The sequence below is a fragment of the Leptodactylus fuscus genome, chromosome 3 (assembly GCF_031893055.1).
Source record: "Leptodactylus fuscus isolate aLepFus1 chromosome 3, aLepFus1.hap2, whole genome shotgun sequence".
NCBI classification, from domain to species: Eukaryota; Metazoa; Chordata; class Amphibia; order Anura; family Leptodactylidae; genus Leptodactylus; species Leptodactylus fuscus.
Genome location: NC_134267.1, coordinates 140,546,965 through 140,569,530, shown reverse-complemented (window position 1 = coordinate 140,569,530; position 22,566 = coordinate 140,546,965). Strand labels below are relative to the sequence as shown.

Genomic DNA, 22,566 nt, shown 5'->3' with positions numbered 1-22,566 from the left:
TAAAACTATAAAAACATATACAGTATGTGAATCATACCTATCGTGCACGATCCGACATCATCTTCTGGCACGCCTTCCTCTTCTTTTGGCGACACCCTCCGGTCCTGGCTCTTCCCCAGCTTCATCGTCGTCTTCTTCTGGCGGTTCAAATTTGAACCAATCGCATTTTAAAACAGGGCGGGGTTAAAATAAGATTACCGGTGCCTGCATAGCCTTTTTAAAGGCTATTCATGCATATGTGGGGCTCGTACAGCAACATTTTGCTAATAGAGCCCCTTTAAGAATAAACAGAAAATCTTGCCTTTGCTGTTTTAGTCTCCCTTTTCCTTAAAGGGGTATCCCCATCTCAGGGATCTCACCTGCTAACTTATGTAAATTTAAAGACTTTTCCAAAATTCATTAATTTAGAGTTGCTGCTATGCTGCTACTACCTGCTCTGTGACATTATTCCTCCCCATTGCTTACACATGATTGCCAAAGCCTTTGGCCTGGTATTTCTTCCTATCTAGCATCTCAGGATGGGTGTGGTGACTACTTACTCTATGATGTATTTCAATGATGTATTACTTATTCAAGATCGCTGCTCTTTTCTTGTTAAAAAAAAAAAAATTCCCTTTATCCCTAAAGCAATCCAGCAGAAAAAAAAACTTAGGGGAATGGTTTTCCATCAATGGACTACACTGTCAGCTGCTCCTAACTGCTGCTCAGTTCCGCCCCGCTAGTTGACTGACATCTCTCTCCTCTGCCTCCGCACACAATACTAACTGTACTGTACTGTACGTGTCTGATGATGACAAAATTCACTCAGAAGTGAAGAACAATGGCTTCGGATGGAGGCAGTGTGTCATTTAATACATTTTGAGTCCTGCTGCAGCACATTGTCTTCCAAACAGATACTGGGCAGTGAGGGTGAGGAGAGGGCATGTCTGGATATCTGGCACATATAGACAAGATATATATGTTTTTTTAACCATTTGATGAAATATCATTAGAGGAGATAGGAATTGCTATGAGTCGTCTGTGTTTAGTGCTCCTCTAACCTATTCATCTCAATGGCTCGTTATTGTTTGTATTTGGGCAATAAATTAAGTGAAACTGAGGTTTTAGCTTTAATTAGGCCTTTTTAAGGTAATATTCATTGATCACAGTAAAAACTTGAAATGCGTTAAATTACTCCTTAAAATAATGTTCTGAATGAAGTTTATGAAGGCCTTTTCTCTGTGGTGATGTCAGTCTTTGGCAGCTCTGCACAACACATCATGTGCAAGGCATTAATCATTTCTAGTCCCACACCCAGACCAGTTAAAAAAAAAAAATAATACATGATGATCATGAGGTTATATCATGCTTTAGATAAGCCCTGGTTCATATCACACCAAGCTCTCCATTTACCATACAGTATGCCGTATACGCTGAATGTATTGATAGGACTCCATTCAGCTGAAAATGATGTCCAGTAAAAGAATATATTACATAAACTACTACTTTTTTCAACATAGGAATCTGTGGACAGTGTATTCCATAATATACATGTGCTTTAGCCTTCAATTGAGGATATACTGTATGTTGGGTAATACTGTCAAAGTATGTAATTGATGGAATGCTCTATCATGATGTGAACAGAGACTGATATTCTCTGAAATGTATCATAGAAGATAGACTTACTCTCCACAGTGAAATTGCAACACCAAGAAGGAATTCTTGGAATTATGGAATGACAGGATTGATAGACAATTGCCAACCAATGATGCTCCAGATGTGCTCGGTTTGAGGTTCTGCAAGCCATGGTAGTACACGCAAGCTGCTTACAATAACACAAGCAAAATATGGTCCGGTGTTGTCCTGTTGAAAAAGGGATCCTAGGACACTTTGTAAATATGGTTCCATGACCAAATCAATGCAACACCAATCTATTAGTATACCTAAAATGAAGACTAGAAGGGTCAGACTGCTGTACATTGTACCGCCTCACACCATAATCCTGGAAGGAGGACCGGTCTGATTTTCCTTTGTGTAGACCCCTTCATGGAGTTGCCCATATAGTCTCCAGACCAATCTCTTGTTAAAATTGCTTGCAAAATAAAAGCGGCACTCATCCACTGAAAATGTTAGACTTCCGTTCCAGCCTCCCTTGCTATGTTGTTCACTATTTTAGCCTCTGAGAGAAGAAGCTTGAGGTTAATGGAACACCTGTAAATGGACATGTGGCTCAAAAATAAAACAATTGGACTCTTGGCCTGATGTCACACAAACACCTTCTATTGGTTTCCTATATCGCTGGATCCAACCCCAAGAATGGAAACCTAATCCACTTGAAAAGCGGTTACCTGCAGAAACCCACGTACCCCATAGAGTATAATGGGGACCGCCTGGTTTCCACCTGAAAACTGCAGAGAGTCCTGTTTTTACTTTTTTTCAAGCAGATTTCAGGGGACGGGAACCCCAACAGGTACAGGTGTGAACTTTGCATAACCGTCGGTGACATAGACTCAGTCAGAGCCAGTTTTGTTTTGAGTCAAAGTCGGAAAAATCGTTTGAAACACCGTTTGCACAATCTTGTTGCGTAGGTGGCCATTGTACACCAGCCTCGCCACTTTTTAAAAGATTTATTAGCACTTGTGCCAATTTTCCTTGTAAAAATGATATGGTAAGAATGGCAATCCACAACCTGTCCTCTGCATACGTCTCTGACCTAATATTCTACTACCTATCCACACATAATCCATTTTCACTGGACCTCCTTCTTCACTCTGCTCTTATCCACTCTTCACACAACCACTTCCAAGACTTCTCCTGCACATCCCTATACCCTAGAACTACTTACCATAATATATAAGACTGTAACCCACAATCACAACCTTCAAGAAGACTCTGAAGACTCATCTTTTCATGAATGCCTACAACCTACCGTAACCCTGCTTCCACCGCACCACCATCCAAATAGGTTCTACCCTCACCTACTGTCTCTATCCCCTTCCCCTATAGATTGTAAGCCTTTGCAGGCCCAGCCTTCTATCCCACTGTACCACTTGGTCATGATGGTTGTATTGTACTTGTTCTTGTGTATTTTGTGTTTTGTATCTTAGCCATCTTAAAAATGTAAAGCACCATGAATTAATAGTACTCTAAAAATAAATAATTTTACATTCTTCTACAATATTTAAGCAAGCAAAAACGTTTAGATGGGTGAGGTTCCCTAAGGAAAGGGTGTATATTCCACATTACTTCCCTACGTTGACTGTATGATTATAGCTTGCTCAGACAAAATTTTACTTGTATATCCTTTTTTCCAACTACTTTATTACAATGTTCTTAGTAAAGCTTTGTCAATGGTATCATATTCCATGAAATATTTTCAGAATGATGTTCTCTGTATGGATAGAAATATTGAGACACCTCTATATTACACCTATAGGAGCTTTTATGACATGCCATTTGAAATCCATGAACCTTAATATTGAGTTGGGTTACAGCTAAAAGACCTTCCTCTCTTCTGCAAAGTGATTCTACAAGATTTTGGAGTTTGTCTTTGAGAATCTTTTCCCATTCCTCCATAACAGCATTTGTGAGGTCAGACATGGATGGACAATCTACTGTTCTAGTTTATCCAAAAGTGTTTCATGGTGTTGAAGTCAGGGCTCTATGTTGGCCAGTCAGAATCTTCCACACCAAACAAGCCCAACCATGCCTTTATAGACAGATACAATTGTCTAGGTATGCTGAACCAATAACTTTTCCCTTCAGAAGAACTAAGAAACCTCGGCCAAGCCTGAAAAACAGCCCTAACCGAACATCAGACAGATTGACTTGTCTGCCAGATTGAGAAATGTGATTCGTCACTCCACGCAACACGTTCCCACTGCTCCATAATCCAGTGCCAGTGTGTTTGGTGATGTAAGGCATACATGTACTGTAGCTACTCAGCCAAGAAACCCATGCCATGCAGCCCTGTGGTGCACAACTCTTGTGCTGCTGCTAGTGCCAGAGAAGGTTTAGGATTGTGCATTGAGTCAACAGTTTTGGGGACTTTTGCATTGTATGCCTCTGCACTTAGCAACCCACCTTTGTAACTGTACTTGGTCTACCATTTTGTGTCTTGCTGTAGTTCCTAAATCGCACTTTTCAGTTCAGCAAAAGACATTAACAACGGTAGTGTGAGTCCAGCATTGGACTGCAATGGAGACTGGAATACAGGTCTGTCCACTTCAGCAATGAGTCCCGCTTTTATCTTGGAAACAATGACCATATAAGCAGCACTATGAAGAGGCCTTCACAAGGGAACTTCACACTAGTCCACATTCTGGGATTATGGTCTGGAGAGGTATAATGTACAGTATTCAAACCCCTCTAGTCTACTGTATATAATGCGTTGTTGCAGTTTTTCCTGCAGATCATTCTTGCTGCTACATGGGGCCCTATCCTATAATAGATTGTTTTTTGTTATGGCCCTGAAATTGCTACATTTTTTGTAAGCCAATAAACTGTTTTTCCTCCCTTGTTTCACTGGTCTTCCTCAGAACTATAGACAGGTCTCATTGTGCTCTAGGAATCATGTCCACATTGATTATACATTGCAGGATATCAGTAGTGGATTATCTCAAAGGGTGAAAGTCTGCAGCATAAATCGACGTGCTATAGCCTGAAAGCCCCTGCAGGTCAGTTTACACCGCTGTTTTTATGTGCTGGATCTGTATAAGATTTGTTTAAACCTCAACCAGTTTGTTGCTACTGCACATTGCACATCTGTGCTGTACGATGCCCGTGTTCCTTCAGTAGCTGACAGCTCTAACATGTGCTCAAGCACACGTGTTCTCTGTAGCCACAATGGGATTAACCATTGGCAGACTCCTCAGGTGATAAGAATTAAGGTCCTATTAGACCCAAAGATATTTCTGAACATTTGTCTACAAGACCTGCTGTTCAGCGCTTGTTTTACATTCACCTGATCTACAGGCCAGTGCAGAGGACCTGCAGGGGGATGATCACCAAAGTGACTGGTCCTTCAGCATATACGTTCATTGTCATGTAGCAGCAGAACTCTTATTAGACAGGACATTGTGCTGTTGGGTGATGTCCTACTGAAATCCACTGATAACTCAATGAACAAGAAAATGCTCGTTCATTCCCCACAAGTGGATGTTAAAGCGCTCTATCTGATATGTTGAAAACTAGCTGCCTTATCCTTTTATGTCCTAAGATCTGCCATTAGTGTAGAGTTAGGGCCGCCCTCATATAAATTAGATGGTTCGATCAACTGACATCTATCTTACATGTATGGAGTTTACTCTCTTGCTAGTTATCGGGGCCTGCTCCCAACTTTAAAGGAGCTGTATCAAGATTAAGACAGATAAGTGTCTGCTTGAACTCCACCGATTACCAACCTGTGTTCCCCTGATTGAAAATGGACACTTCCAGTTTGGTATCTTCAGCAGTTCTGCAAAAATTAATAGAGTGCTGTTTTTGCTGTTGGAAGTCTTAAAGGAATGAATGGTGGGGTAGCACATTTATATAGTTCCTATGATCAGAGGCGTCTCAGCAGTCCGACTGCTACCATTCAGTCACGTATCATTGTATAAATATACGCCACAGTTCTGATGATTTTATTTCAGTTTTGTATAGTAAAGTTCATTGCATTAGGGTCCACCTAGAATGTCATGCTGGGATATAAAAGTCACTGCGTCACTACAGAGGGGAGCAGCTTTTGTTTTCAGCCATCTGTTAAGCACATTCCCTTTTCCAGTCTTCTTTTCTTCTCTCCATGGATATGTGAGTGTTTGTAATTTTGGGAAACATCTGTTTTCTAAGTTTCTTCCATAATATGAAAGTATAAGGCAAATAATAGTGTAGGCGATACTCATTAAAGAGTTGTAAAAGGCAATGAAAATTGTGTCTAAAAACAGACTTTGCTGGTTGTGCTTTCCTTGTTAGCATCTCAGGTAGTTGTCTTGACATTCATGACTATGTATCTTCTAAAATTAAAAGGATGCCCAATCGCTCTTTGATGTCTGGTCATAGTCTGCATTGCAACATCATTTATGATTGAAGTACATAATGCTTCTTTATTATGGTCCTTTGTAACTTACCGTATTTTTCGGACTATAAGACGCACTTTTTCCCCCAAAAAATTTGGGGGGAAAAGAAGGGTGCGTCTTATAGTCCGAATGTGGCGCCTGGCATCCGCTCTAATAGAGAGGCGGGTGCCGGCAAGTGATAGACGCCGGGGCCTGAGACATCGCTGCGCTCCTCTGCCCTGCATGAAGCCAGCAGCGGCAGGGGCGATGCTATTCCGCTCCTCCGTCCCCCCGCCGCTGGCTTCATGCAGGGCAGAGGAGCGCAGCGATGTCTCAGGCCCCGGCACCTGTGCTGGCGTCTATCCCTCGCCGGCATCCGCCTCTCTAGTACAGCGGATGCCGGGTCAGTATCGGTGGCCCCTTCTCCCCCGGGACCGGTCCCCACCGGCCCCGTACCTGTGAAGTTGCAGGCCGGCTCCTGCGCGGCGATATCGCAGGAGCCGACCTGTTCGGGTGACAGCCGGGAGCCTAATGAGGCTCCCAGGCCCGTCACGGCTATATATTAGTATTGCGGCTGGTCTCTATGACCAGCCGTAATACTAATAGACAGAATGTCCCATAGACGGCAATACAGTTGTATTGCCGTCGATGGGAGTTGCAATCAAGTGACCGCAGGTTCAAGCCCCCGGGGGGGAATAAAATAGTAAAAAAAAAAAAAAAGCTTAAAAAATATAAATAAAAGTTCTAAATCACCTCCTGTCCCTAGAAAAAAAAAAAAAAATATATATATATATATATATATATATATATATATATATATATATATATCATAAACCACCGGGTTTTTAATCAATACAAGGTGATCTAAGCAATAGATATTCCCCAAAATGGTATAACTAAAAAGTACAGCTGGCCCCGCAAAAAAAAAAACACTCTATGCATCCCCGTACAGCTGCAGGGTCACCTGTCAATGTGGCCTTGCAGCTGTTGCAAAACTACAACTCCCATATATTAAATATTTTACCATTTTTTGCTTCAAGATTTTTTTTCCCTATTTTCCTCCTCTAATAGTCCAGTGTGTCTTATAGTCCGAAAAATATGGTATATGTCCTGTTTGAGGCTGTAAATCCCTAAAATTATGTTTTGGTTGTCTCTTCCATTTAATAGGGTATTCTCAATAATGTTACCCTGTACATCAGATAGCTATGACTTGCCATACCATTGAGGTCCATCTCCATTAATAATTCTGTTTGCTTTTTAGTCCTGATACAATGATTGATCAGAACAATGGACTAAAGCCAGTGTGAATGTAGCTGTGTTTTTTTGTTTTTTTGTTTTTTTTTTAAAATAAACTACTTTTTACTTGATAACCATTACAAATGGGGGTGACTTTTGATACTCTAGAACCCAGCATTTCAGTCCAGTACCACATATAAATAGGTTAGGGTCACCTAAAACAGACTGTTTGTCCCCTTGTGAAGCTGTGCCAAGATATGGCTGTTTTCATCAATACGTAAATTACCTATTTGGAGCAATGATAACTCCCTCATTGCTCCAAACATCTCACTTGCTCATTTAGACAAACCGGTACTATCTCAGCAACAAAGGCCCCGATTCACAAGGGATGTTAGGTTTAGGTGACCCTAACCAATCTATCTGCAGGGCTGAGTTCTGGTGGTTTACTCTCTTTGAACTATGATAAAGAAACGTGACCTACTATATTAACATTAAAGCTAATTTCACATGGCGGAAAATTTAAGAGAAATTTCTCTTAATTTTCTGCTGAAATATTTGGGCCTGGGACTTCCGCAATGGAATACATCAGCATTCGGTTGTGGCTTTCTCTCCACTTAGGCGCAGGGCCATCAAGCTTGATACTGTTTTTTTTTTTTTGTTTTTTTTCCCCCTCCGGGTCTTGCTGCAATCTGTGCTTTCCATTGAAAATAATGGGAGGCAGATTCAGGGTGAAATCTGCCATGGAATCCACGCCTTAATCTGTGGCAGATTCTTTTGTGTGAACATATCCTCAGAGGACATGCTCAAAGGTGACTGTTGGCCCCTCCAGTGTCATATTTATGACCCTACCAAAAACAAGTAACTGTTTTATGTGGTTGACTTTCTTTAAAACCTACCACACTGCATCCCAAATTTACAATCACAGGGATCAAGGCATCTGGACTATGTTTGCTGAGATTACTACATTAAAGAGAGTGGTATTATTGTATCAATACATTTCCTTTAGGATCTGTTTTCTAATCCTACCAACAATGGGGTCCTACCACCACTGTAACTGTAGACATCACTGCTTATCACTACTTTTAGGTGCTATATGACTACAGAATCTTCCTGAGTTTTATTTGTTTGTGCTAACTTTATCTCATTGCTTCATTACATTTTTAACTATTGCTTTGTATATAATGTGCTGCTTACAGGATGGCATTTTATGCTGAACAGAAAAGAACGGGAGGATGGGAAGTCTGGAAAATACAGATTTAGAGGAGTTCCCTCCTCCACCACCTGAAGGTAAAACAAAATCAAAGATTCTTAACACATCTAATAAAAATAGAGGCTCATACCACCTATTGTATGATGGACTACGTAAGGCCTAATAGTTTGTCACACTTTACAACTTGTTTATTTTAAAATACCCTACAAGTCTAAGGCTTCACTCAGATGGCATGTTTTTGGACCATGTGTTGTTCATGTTCCTGGGCAGCACGCAAACCTATAATAGTGCAGACCCACACAGTACCACGTCCTACCACCAAGGGTGTGGGAACTGCAGTTTTTACTGCACAACTTTTATCTTCACTATATCTATCCTCCTGATGAGCTAGACTTTCAGGGTAACTAGCGAAAGGCAGCGTTGAGTAAGTGTTTGCTATGCACATATACTTACCTGATTCCTTGTTGTAGCTGGGTCTAAATACATCAAGAGACTGATCTGCATATGGGGGCTTTTTGTACTAGGAGCAGTGGATAGTTGCTAAGGGCTATTTGCTATCCTGGATGGACCTTTGACTAGGTGCAATCTATACATCTCTATAACAATAGCCCTTGTTAAGTGATATTTGCTATCATTATCATATGGACCCTGACTGAGAAGAATCCACATATCTCTATAACAATAGCCCCTACCTGCCCCTGGAATCAGCAGTGTAGCGACACTATAATCCATATATATCTACTTAATTTTTAGAAAAAGGAACTTGGGAGTATGTATATATAATAGGGGTTGGGGTTCTACCTACTCCATCTCTATTAACGGATATATACTCCCTCACTTGTTTTTAATCACATTTTGGGCACTTGTTTATTTTTAACATACCTAATAAAGGATAAGTTTTAGATTTACTCTTTCAGTGAATGTATACTAGTGCATGCTACAATTCACACAACTGTTTTTTTTTCCACAAAGACCAACATTCCGAGTGGAGAACATTGCAGCATGCTCTACTGAATTCTGTTTTATGGAGTACATGGATTTAGCACCATTAAAGACAATTGTCTTGCCTCTTACGCTAGGTTCAGACTTGCATTCTGGATTCTGTCCTTTGTGCCTGCTTGGGGACCCAAAACACTAAAAACCTAAAAAGTGGTTAAACGCAGAAACCCACAGACCCCATAGACTATAATGTGGTCTGCCTACAAAAACTGTGGAGAGAGAAGTTCTTGCAGGACTTTTCTCTCCACTGATTTTATGCAAAATGGGGGATGTACTCTTGTGAATGGGGGACAAACACTAGTGTTAGCCTTAGTCTGACGTGGACTGAATACTTGTACGGAAATTCATCCACTTGTGGATACAACTCGTATAGTTTTTCTTATGAATAAAGTGTAATTACTATATAAGTAAAAAGAGCTACTTTTTATTTTTTTTTATTTTTTTTAAATATACTAGTATATATGTAAATTCTGGAATGTTCTACCAAGATACATAACCCTTTTTCCCCCACAATCACAACCTTCAAGAGGGCTTTCAAGTCTCGCATCTTCAAGAAAGCCTATAACCTTCAATAACTCTGCTGCCCCACAGCACCATCTGAACAGCTTCTGTCCTAACCTATGGTGTCTATCCCATAAAGATTGTAAGCTCTTGTAGGCAAGGTCCTCTGTACCGATTGGTCACTACGTTATCACTACAGACTATTGTATTTGTTTTTGCATTTTGTGTGTAAATGTAAATCACAATGGAATTAATATCGCCCTAAAAATAAAGAAATTGCATAATACTTAGTTTCATTTCCTCACCATGAAGACCGTGTTTACAGTCACAGACTACATGACATTGCATGGCTAGCACTGCTGTAAGTGGATACAGTGGTATCCAATCTAGGCAATACTTGGGAGCTGAATGCAGCAGTTGTACGGTATATATCTCATTGATAGGTTGTTACACTGTATCAGTTCAGGCTCACAGAGAAATCATGTATCTTAAATGCTTATATATGTACCTCACAGTGGCCTTGTTAAATAACGTAATTCAATTTGTCTATCAAAATGGAATAAAAATAAGTTAGAATAGTTTAACCGTTGGAACACAATGAAGGAAAACTATAAAAAAAATTCCCTGAGTCCTCAAGGCCAAAATTTGCTACATCAGTAAGGGGTTAACATTGTTTGCTCTCATACAAGAATGATTGATTCATAAACATATCTAATTAAATGCCCAGTGATAAATCTTGGCTATGTATGTATGCGTGCGTGTGTATAGATATATATATATATATATATTTATTAGCAGTTACCCGCGACTTCATCTGCGGGTTGGCGGTGGCGTAGAACCGCTTGTATGTGTTGTCCCCCCATTTCTTCCTCCAGTTCCTTGTCCCCCCTATCTCTTCCCCCTAGTTTCATGTCCCCCCATCTCTGCCCGCAGTTTCTTGTCCCCCCATCTCTGGCCCCAGTTTCTTGTCGAGCCATCGCTGCCCCCAGTTTCTTGGCCCCCCATCGCTGCCCCCAGTTTCTTGGCCCTCTATCTGTGCCCCCAGTTTCTTGGCCCTCTATCTGTGCCCCCAGTTTCTTGTCCCCCCCATCTGTGTCCCCCGATCTCTGCCCCCAGCCTCATGCCCCCCCATCTCTGGCCCTAGTTTCTTGTCCCTCCATCTCTGCCTCTAGTTTCTTGCCCCACCATCTCTGCCCCCAGCTTCATGTCCCCCTTCTACATCGGCCCCAGTGTAGTAGCACTCATCCTGGCCACGCTCCCTCGCCGCTGCTTTCTCCGCTCACTCAGTGCATATAGTTTTCGGGCTGCTGCCTGTGTGTGGCGTCAGGTTGCTGTGACGCCGGGCCGCGCTCTGCTGCATCTACGACACACACAGGCAGCAGCGCGCGAACTATGTGCACTGAGCAAGCGGAGACGGCGGCGGGGGGAGCGTGGCGAAGGTGAGTGCTACAACACTGGGGCCGATGTAGGAGGGGGACATGAAGCTGGGGAACGTGGTTGATCCCTGGGGACACCCCCCTCCCCCTCCACGGGACACCCCCTCCCCCCGCTGCACTGACCTGTATGTGGAGTGTCGGGTGCAGCAGCCTCTTCCGTCCGCGATGTGTGCAGGTAGCCTAATATAGCTGCAGCTCCGGGACGATGTGGGCTGTTGCCATCTTGTTCACGGTGTCCCTGCTCAATCGGCACGCCCACATTCAGCCCCCAACCTATGGTGCCGCAGCCCTGGCTCTATAGCCCGCCCACAGCCTGCCATGCATCAATAGGAGGTGCGTGGACAGACCAGCGCTGGCGGAATGCCAGCTTCTACAGCCGAGCCGGAGGTGTCTTTGGAGGGTCACGGTGGCGATTTGGGGTGAGTGACCCACATTTTAAGTAGCCTACTACCTTTTCCTGGCAAGTGTGTGTGTGTGTGTGTGTGTGTGTGTGTGTGTGTGTGTGAAATTTCCCCAAAATCCGTTCAGCCGTTTGGCTGTGATTTGAGGAACAAACATCCAAACACACAAACTCACAAACTTTCACCTTTATAATATTAATAGTGTGTGTGTGTATGTGTGTATGTATATATATATATATATATATATATATATATATATATATATATATATATATTTACTATGGCAGTTCTAGGGAGTTACAGGAACATTTACAAATGTGAAAAGATGAATGTATGGCTAGCTCTAAGTTTAGTGTTTCTTCTAGTAGTAGGATGGATGCCTGCTCTTTAGTACAACACATCACTAAATAGGACGGCGAGGTGCCGCCTGGTGGCTCATTGTCCAGGACTCATTCTCTTTTATTCTTGCAATGGCACCAGAGACATTGCTGGAGCACGGGTGATATGAGGGGGCAGTGTGGTGGAAGAGCTGAAGACAGAATATGAATTGTTCCTATCAAAGCTCCCTTGTCACTGGTGCTTGACACACTCTGAGGCCTTCATGAAAAGGAAAGATTATTTATAATGGCAGGCTGCACAGCTCAGCCACCATAAATGCATGTCACTTGTTTGCTACAATAGTTAGATTGAGGGAACGGACATACTTTTTACCAGACCACTTTTTAAGCATGTGCCCCCACAATGCACCTCTTTGTCTGTTTATATACAGGCGTATCATTAGAGTATGCATATTATATAGAATGGTTATAATTAAAGATTTATTATTTTCTTAAATGTTCTGTGCAGAGTAAGTTTCTAGTCCCAGTTGTCCCTCAAAGGGGTGTAAAACATTCTACAATGTCTTTCCACTGGAATCAGTGTGACCAGACTAGTGTGAAACTCGGTTCTCATGGTTATTGTGTTCCGGAAACCCTTTACCAGGCCCTGGGGAACCTCTAGTTGGGAAACACTAATTGGTTCCTGAGCTGGGTTCTGCCATAAATATGTATATCCCAATATGTAGCTATAGACTAACTGATATATAGGTGGAGGCTGAGGTGGTTCTTTCAGTGGCTTATCTTCCATCAAACTTTAAAAGAATCAATACAAGGGAATACAAAAAACTCAGAAATACATCTTATCAAAGAAAAATTCTTCTTTCTCCACTTTCCTTCCTCTTTTCTTCCTCCACCCTCCATTTTTGACTGATATTTACTCTAAAATCTCTGTTGAATCTATCTAGGGAACAAGAGGGACTGTCAGCTAAAATAACAATCTCTGGAGATGACAGGAGGGCGCACTGAGTGAGAGTAAGGAAATACCCAGATGCAGAGAAAGGCAAAGACTTGTGCCAAGTGCTTTATTCATATGACGTCCTTGACTAAAATGCAGGATACAAGTCATATAACTGTAGATATAGTATTGTTCATCTATATACATAGGGCAGCTTATCCTGGAAAGGTTAATGCGTTAAAGGGAAACTTTGGTCAAAGAATAATCGATTACAAGTATGTTTTCTCTAATTGTGCATGTTAAAGTATTATGATCTTGTATATACTATAGGATATATTATATATGTATTAGCTGCTAAGAAAGTGAACAGAAGACTTGCAATGATTGTGAGGTGGTAGGGGGACACTCTTTACAATTAAAGTTATTATTTATATCCAAAAACCGCATCACACTAGGGCTGGGCAATTAATCAAATTTAAATCTATTTCAGAGAATCACAATTGTGATGTATTTTTATCAGAATAGTGAAATCCATTTTCGCGTCAGCTTGGAGCCTTAAATACTCTATGCAGGCTTAAAGGGGTATTCCCATAACTCTTGTTCTGCAGCCTACAGGGCTCTGTGCTCTCTTCACTTCCTGTATTTAGGAAAAGCCTTAAATCCACATACACTAGCAGTATAGATAGGATGCTTTTCATGGGACAACCCCTTTAATTTTCTCCCCACAGGCTATGATAAACAATGTTTGCTGTGTTTATGGTAGGACGAGGAAGCCTGCATCAAATATATCTGACGTCCAATTTTTACATCATTTAATAGGCGCCGCTCCACTGACTACAGCGCAGTTGGATTCTTTTTCTTTAGCCCCCACCGTTCCCAAGCAATCAGTGCTCTTAATTTTGGTGCCTGATACGCTATTTAGGTTCTGTATTGTCTGAAGGGTGGTGTCAGGCAGGAGCAGGTCAAAGGGTGTAATTTTGAGCTCTGACACAGCCTGTGTGACATTACAGAGCTTAAATTGCACATCAGGAACCAAAACTAACTGCTCAGATTGCTCGAAAATGGTGGAAGCTAGAGAAAAAACACCAACTGCACTAGAATCCATGGCGTGGCACCTGTTAATAGATGCTAAAAATTAGAATTGGTAGAAGTGTTGAAAGGTCCACAAAAATGAGATTTGATATTTAAATGACAAGTGCCCGTTAAAGTTAAAAGCAAATATTATATTTTACATTTAAAAAAATAAAATAAATAATAATTGCCCAGCCCTACAACACATCTATCCACAGCTTGTGTGGGATTGCATTTCAGCACTGTTCACTTCAGGGGAAGTTAGACACAATCCATGGTCAGGTATGTAGAAACAGTTATGGTTTTCAATCCTGGCCTGCTGAGCTTCTAGGCTTCCTTGATCAGCCCCATAGACTTTGAATGGGTGGCAGTCTAGCCTGTGGTGTGCTTGGCTTTCTCTGTCCGTCTTCTATACTTTAAATAGGGTGGCAAGATGTATGCCTGACCTCCTCTCCATTCCGTATCATTCTCAACAAGGTTGTGTAGTGAGAAGGAGTAGGGATTCTCCAGTTTCAGATCAATATTAATAAACAGCTGTTAACGTTTGTATAATGAAAAGTTATACAATTTTCCAATATACTTTCCATATTAATTCCTTGTGGGTTTTTTTTAGATCTTTGCTTGCTGTCCTTCTCCATTCTCATGTGATGGACACATAGGTGCAGCGCTTGTCACAGTCTCCGCTCAGTAAAGAGCTGTACATCTCACATGAGCATGGACTGATATTTATCTACTAGTTTTTGATTTTACAAACCGTAATATTTGTCTCTCAATATTGGTCTCGCAACTGTTTCTTATACTTTTATTTATTTTTATGTTATCTGTAGCTTTATGCTACATTCTTTTTTTTTTTTCTTTTTTTTTTTTTTTTTTTATGTAGATTGTGAGCCCCACATAGAGCTCACAATGTACATTTTTCCCTATCTGTATGTCTTTTTTTGGAATATGGGATGGAAATCCATGCAAACACGGGGAGAACATACAAACTCCTTGCAGATGGTTTTTTGCGCATGTCGGGATTTGAATACCAGGACTCCAGCGCTGCAAGGCTGCAGTGCTAACCACTGAGCCACCGTGTGGCCCCGCTTTATGCTACATTCTGTGTACTTTTGTTCACTTTTCTTTTCAGGAAATTGCTGTAGTAAAAAGTTCTACTTTTTGTTTGTTCTTCAGTCTTTGAAAATGCTGCTGCTGATGAGGATGAAGATGAAGGAGAGAAATTTGATTTTGACAGTGGCGATGATGCCCCAGAAGCTGATAGGCAGCCTTTTCAGATGGCTGAGGATGATTTAATTGACATGAAGCTTAAACTTCCTGATCCTCCAGGTCTGTCTTTTATTATTATTTGTACCTTTTACTTCTGATTTAATTATTTCAACGTATCCCTCTAAAGGACACAGGGTGGCCTGTCACCTGTCTTCTACTGTTGTAGCTCCTAGCTTAGGCTGAGCATGTTCTGTTGCTGACCAGGGGTGACGGTTAACCCTTGGCAGCCTTGCTATATCAGCTATACTCGGGCGCTCCTTTCCAGTGAAGTCAACTGGTGGGGTTTGGTTGCAGCCTGTTCACATTTAGTACCGTACAAACACCACTGCCAGTGTAGTTAGCTGGTAGTTCGCTGTGCTCTGTCAGACGGCTGCCCTCCTGGGCCTTGTGGACCTCACTGCAGTGTTCTGCAGTCTAGCGGTTCTGTTTATGTTGAAGTTATTATTTTTATATATATATATATATATATATATATAGACAGAACCATAACAATAAGCTACCGTAAGTATTTTTTCTCTCTTTTGCATTATGAATAAAACAGTGATTTACATGAAATGAGGTCATTACTATTACAGTGATGCAGTACATCTCCCATGAGATATATAACATCTCCCATATAACCAATATTTATATTGGTTATATAATTGTTTACCACTTCAATGTAAAACACCGTTTTGTAAGAATAAACAGTGCCATGAGGGCACTGCATCTTATTACTGACATATCTTTTTACTTTGATGTTGATGTCTTTTTATGTGGGTCAAGTTATAGTTTTTGTTGGTATCATTTACTGTTATGTACAACTTTTGATCACTTTTATTACTGTGCTAAGCAATAACAGCATGATGTGAAAGTTTGGCTTGCCCTGTGCCCCCTTGTTTGAAGGTCAGGGATACATGCCACTACTCCATTCTCCCTTATTGGACTGAGAGATAGCCGAGTGCTGTACTCTGGTTTGCTTTGGCAGTCCTACAGGGAGAAGACTGGAATTACAGTGCTGCACATGTTCAACTATAGCTCCATTTAAAAAAGGACACTATGGCTACCTTTTCTTGTTATCTGTGGATAGAGTATGAATTTTGTGAAGATTCCATTTGAAGGCACATTAGCTATTAGAGAATTTTTTAAAGGGGCTATTCAGCCTTTTAGAATCAATGGCATGTTCTTAGAATAGGCTGTAAATATCGAATGTGTGGGGGATGGAGTCCAACTCCCTGCACCCCTGCTTAACAAGTTGTGTAAGGCTGTGTTCATGTCTGCGCCAGAGACTTTGTTCAGTGCCTCTAGTTCAGTGTCGGGCAGAAATCCTGAACAAAAAGTCCCACAAGCCCAATTTTTTTTCGCCTGGAATATTTGTTAAAGAGATCCTATCATTAAAACACAATTTTTTTTTTCTCACTAACACATAGAAATAGCCTTAAGAAAGGCTATTCTTCTCCTAGCTTTAGATGTCTTCTCCGTGCCACCGTTCCGCATAAATCCCGGTTTTCGTCAGTATGCAAATGGTTTCTCTTGCAGCACTGGAGGCGGACTCCATTACTCAAACAGCACTGGTGGCATCCCCAATGCTGCGGGAGAACTCTCCAGCTCCGCCTCCATCTTCTTCAGGAATGGCCTCTTCACGCGTCTTCTTCCTGTGCTGGCTTCAAACCCGTAGGCCTCGGGCAGAGCCGACTGCGCATGCCTGCGGCCACAAGAAAAATGGCTGCTTACACAGTAAGTAAGCGACCATTTTCTTGTGGCCTGTGGGCATTTGCAGTCGGCTCTTCCCGAGACCTACAAGTTTGTCCGCCAGCACAGGAAGAAGACGCGTGAGGAGGCCGTTCCTGAAGAAGATGGAGGTGGCGCTGGAGAGTTCTCCCGCAGCATGGGGGATGCCACCAGTGCTGTTTGAGCGCTGGAGCCCACCCGCCCATGCGAGAGAACTCATTTGCATACCGACGAAAACCGGGATTTATACTGAACGGCGGCACGGAGAAGACCTCTAAAGCTAGGAGAAGAATAGCCTTTCTTAATGCTATTCCTATGTGTTAGTGAGAAAAAATAGTGTTTTATTGATAGGATCTCTTTAAAAATAACAAAACCCTACGACCCCCTTACACTCAAAGGGGTCTTTCAAGGTACATTGCTGTCTATCTTTGGACAGAGTGGTTTTCTGGTTTCCTGGTCCTCAGAAAGCCTGAGGCAGACGTGAATGTGTAGCATAAGATGCTGTAGTGTTCAGGCTTGATAATCTCTCTCACCCTCTCTTGCCTGGTGTAAATGTACTAGCTGAATACTAGCAGACTGTTTTGATAATAACTTGCCAGGCTATGGGAGACTTGGATACAGTGCTGATGCTGCCCTTCAGATAGCTCAGCCAAATGTGTTCATAGCAGCCGGTATTAATGAAGTACACCGCTGACAAAGGCTACTGTAATGTGCTGATGGCTAATGTTCTCAGGATCTAAGCAGGAAGCTTAAAAACTCCTAAGAATCCTGCAGGTTTATTATCATATCATTCCCTTTTGGAAAGTGACCAGTTCAGTTATATTGATGACAATTAACTTATGATTTCCTTTTATTAGCTGTAAATAGTAATCAAATTATAGAAAGCAAAGTATTAAAACTATTTTACTAACTTTATAAAAATTAGATGAGCTATTAGAAGATGATTGTGGAGCTATACTGCAAGATTCACCCGCACAAAGTGATCTCAGCACAGCGCCAAAAAAAGTGAACCCTTATTCTGTGATTGACATTACGCCATTCCAAGAGGGAGAGTCTACTTCCCAAGAGTCACAGTCTGTTGAAGACAGCTCGAATCCCCGGGTGCCAAGTGGTTATTCTGTTCCAGTGCCATGTGGATATGCCGTCCCTTCTAACTTGCCCTTGCTTTTGCCAGCATACTCCACACCAGTTATAATCCGGAATATTTCTGTGGATGAACAAGGTAATTTCAGACACCAAGCTATGAACATTGTAAAGACTTCTTCTGACTTTATGTACTTTGTGTTATCCAGACTTCTTGCCTGTGCACTGTGTTCAGTAGCAGAGCACAGATCTCTTGTCAGTTATTCCCTCTCTTACTGTATCCGAGAACCCCTTTATCTTAGCTAGTGATAGCTAGACCGAATATGTAAAAGAAGGCACATTGCAGCCCCATACAAAATTGGCAAAAGTTCAGAAGCAGCCATGGTCCTCAACAGAGAGCCACAGCTACTTCATACTTGCAGGTGGTGAGGTCCAATATCCAAGTAATATGCTGCCATGTGTTTAGATGGGCAACATCTTCTAAATACTGTATTTCCTTCTAGCTAGTAGTCTGCAGAAAGTTCTGTACACTTTACAATGTGTAATTCAGTGTGTCAAAACGGCTACTAAATGCTGTTGAAAACATTGAACCAGGGAACAAATATAATGATAGCATACACTAAAAATCTTACGGTGCAAATTATTAGTGTATTACATGGTGTAAATAATACGTAGCTATATCGGCCCCCGGACTCACTTAATTAGAGCCAATGGCTACTTCATTTGCTGACACAATTAAGACCATACATGTTGTCATTAATCTACCAAGTCTACATACTCATTCTTCCAGCTTCATAAGGCCCGACTTTTGGTTTCTTGCTTAGGCATCTAGGACCAGTTTGTAAATAGAAACACATATGTATGATGAATTGATCGTTCTTTTCTTTTGTACACTATTTGTAGGAGTTCAAGAGGAGGTTTCCAATCCTCACCTACAGCTTGTGACTGACAATCATGCAAGGTATGTATAACATAATGGAACATGCATATCTTTTATTATGCTGTCATATATTTTATATTTAAGGGTATCCTTATGAAGAATTGCAAAACATGAAATGTCAATGAAATCTTATATGTTTAACTGGGCAAATACAGGACTTGAAGAAAATGAAAGAGCAAGCAGCAAGGATATATATTGTTTGCTGGGTCACCATGCTCCTCTCAGGATACCATGTTTGTGTTGCTTTGTAAATACAGGACTTGGTTACTTTGTTTAGTTTATTAAATGTCCTTACAGGAACACTAAATAATTGAAATGTACAATAAATACAATATCTGGGTACTTTCTACCTTCATCTCCTCTTTTCCAGAGGTCTAGCTTTGTCTAATATTACATTTAAAATGGGAAAATATATTTAAAAATGTACGGTAAATAGGGAAGCCCCTTCCTCACTATTCTGTCAGACTGTAAGACAACTGGCTGGAGCAGAAACCTCCCTGCTGTGCTCTGTCTTAAGTAGGACAAAAAGACTGTGAAGCCCTGCACCCTTCCTTGCGGGGATGACGAAACTGTGCTTGGAGCATAGGGGAAACGTCCCTGTGCTCTCTGAGCATCATTTGCATAAAGTTAAGTTGCATAAACTTCATCATTCAAAAATTACGGGGACAAGATAAGAAATAAAGGTAGAAGTAGAATAGCCTGAAAAAAGTCAGTAAAAATTTGATTTCTGCTATGATGGACTCCCTGTAATTACACAAATAATGACAGCAAATCAAGTGTTGTCGAGAATGTAGTTACACTTTAAATGATTTATTTATATAGGAGTCAGGCTCTTGTGCTTTTTCATAGGTTTGTTAGAATATTGTGCATTTTGAGTGCTTTTCTATGTTTGTAAACACTATGCAGGAAATGTCAGTATTTTAGTATTGATTCCTCATTACAGTGAAGACTTCCAGGCCTTGAAAGAAGAAGATGTGCTGGCTAAGTGGGTGTCTGATCCAGCAAATACTGAATGGATGGAGAGTAAATACAACAACTTTTGTTACCTTAGCTCTTTCAACATCTTTTTATTCATTTTCTTTACCTTGCTTCCTACCAATTTCTTCTTAATTATAACTTCACCTTCTTATCTCGTGTTGTTTTTTTGGTTTATTTTTTGTTAAAGGGGACTTGACACCTCTTCTGCAGTATCTTTTCTTAGAACTTTACCTTTCCTCTATTAGGCTAAGGCCCCACTGGGTGGAAATGCAGCATTTTTGGGCATTGCGAAAACGCTGCATTTTACAGTACCAGCATAGTGAATGCAGTTTTGTCTAATCCTAGCCCCACACTGCGGGAAAAAAACGCTGCAGAAAATCTGCGTTTTCAAAAATGTTTGCGTTTTTCAAAAACGCAGCATGTCAATTATAGTTGCGTAAATGCTGAGTTTTTCCTCCATAGATTTCTATGGAGAGTGTGACAACCGCAGCAAAAACGCAGCATGATAAATGTGTTGCGGAAACTCAGCCGAAACACTGTGGAAAAGCATCAAAATCCGCAGACAAAAACTCACTGTTTTGCTTGTTTGAGGCTAAGGCTAACTCGAGCAAAAACGTGATGAAAAACTCAACAGTAAACTCATGAATTTCCGCAGCACAAAACTGAATAATGCAAGGAAAACCGCGTATACATGTGCGTTTTTTTCCGCATCATAAAATGCAGTGTTTTTGTTGCGTTTTTTTACGCTGCGTTTTTTTTTTTTCTGCATTTCCGCCCAGTGGGGCCTTAGCTTGAGGGTGCGTTCACACGATGTAACGTGACGCGTGATATGGCACGTATACGCCGTGTGAGAGTTTGCGCGCTGTAAACGCTCCCATTGATTTCAATGGGAGTTAGGATCGTATACGACGCGTTATTTTGCGGCCGTGATTTTGCGGCTGCAAAATAACGCGGCGTATACGATCCTAACTCTCATTAAAATCAATGGGAGCGTTTATGGCGCTCAAACTCTCACACGCCATATACGTGCCATATCACGCGGCATGTTACATCATGTGAACGCACCTTTACTCCTACTGGAAAGTGTGAATGATTGGCGACACCTGGTTGTCAATCTCTTTACATAATCTGACACTGTATGCACTAATTGGACAGTGATAGAGAACACCATGTGTGACAAGGGAAATGATAATACCAAATATCATAAGAAGTAATGTGGGGGTGGGGGGCAGAATGTACAAATCTTACAAAAGAAGTCATCAGAAGAGCGACAGGTCCCATTTAAACACTCTGTATCAATACAGGTATATTGCCATATCAGGAAAAAATACAGGTATACTTATGCAAGCACACAGATGTACAATTCATGTACAAAGGGATATGAACATTTTGTGGTGTTCTTCCTTTTCTAAATGTGAGTTTCAGGCTTACAATAAAACTTCACAATGAATCCATATTTGATATTAAAAATTGCTTGTACTATCATTTTTCCTCCTCCAATTTTCATAGTCAGTGGTGTAGCTATAGGAGGTACAGAGTTAGCAGTTACTTCTAAGCCTGCAATGTCAGGGAGCCCCTAAGGTCCCTCTACCCATTACAGATTTTGCATTGGGGCCCAGGATCTTCAAGTTACACCTCCTCCAGTCCCTTCTTTGTTTGTGTTATATAGCCACCAGCTTCTGACTACTGTATGCACATTATACATTGATAGTATGCGATGCTCCTCTATTCTGAGTTGTCAGCTGGCTCAGTAAGAGTAGGAATGGGGGGGGGGGGAGGATCAGACTACTAAAGCACAGTAAAAAGACTAGCCATAGAGTCTGGTGGCCACTGTCTATATATAAAGAGGGGCTGGGGATCAGAGGAGTGAGGTTCTCGGTGACTTTTTCTTCCACTTCTGCTTACACTCACACCTTCCACTGTCCACATTAATCACTAGCTGTACCTCACCACAAGAGGCTCTGGGTCTCCTTAGTCTAAGTTCAGAAGTCACTGTAAAACCTCCAAATAACCAGCTGATCTATCACATTTCCATGCTTGTTGCTGACTTCTCCTTTTCCAGTTCACCAGGTGAAATGAGTGGCACTTCCACAGGAAATCCTTTAGTGTAGGGCATGCCGTTCACTGCAGCTTGCCCAATAAAACTGTATTTGCTGAAAAGGTGAATTTTCTCAACTGAAAAACACTCTTGGCTCACGCAGTGCATCAACTCAACTTTTTTAGCCTGACTCTATTATATCATAATTTATTTTCATGGATATGATGCGATGTTTGTATCTTAAATGAAAGAAGGGTCTTCCAACACCTTGTGTACCCCATATGTCATTTTCTTTTCTTCTTTCTTTCTCCTTTTTTGCTACATTCCCATCAGCTTCCTGTACATAACTGCTACATAGTTACATTTATTTATAGTGTATTTATCTAGTGATGTGTACACTGTAAAATGTGTACA

At 41.3% G+C, this 22,566-nt stretch overlaps 1 protein-coding gene across 5 annotated transcripts in view; it reads left to right on the top strand.

Annotated features, from left to right (window-relative positions):
• The window catches only part of ARHGEF10 (Rho guanine nucleotide exchange factor 10), a 117,296-nt gene that overhangs the window by 17,503 nt on the left and 77,227 nt on the right, over positions 1-22,566 (top strand). For 2 of the 5 annotated variants that reach the window (XM_075268415.1, XM_075268414.1), the window contains exons 2-6: positions 8,444-8,534; positions 15,311-15,463; positions 18,039-18,335; positions 19,100-19,157; positions 20,080-20,159. In XM_075268415.1, the coding sequence (XP_075124516.1) occupies positions 8,480-8,534; positions 15,311-15,463; positions 18,039-18,335; positions 19,100-19,157; positions 20,080-20,159 (643 nt within the window). In that variant the 5' untranslated portion in view covers positions 8,444-8,479. Of the gene's footprint in view, positions 1-8,443; positions 8,535-15,310; positions 15,464-18,038; positions 18,336-19,099; positions 19,158-20,079; positions 20,160-22,566 lie in introns of those variants that run through there. The other 3 variants (XM_075268417.1, XM_075268418.1, XM_075268419.1) reach the window with 3 other exon arrangements.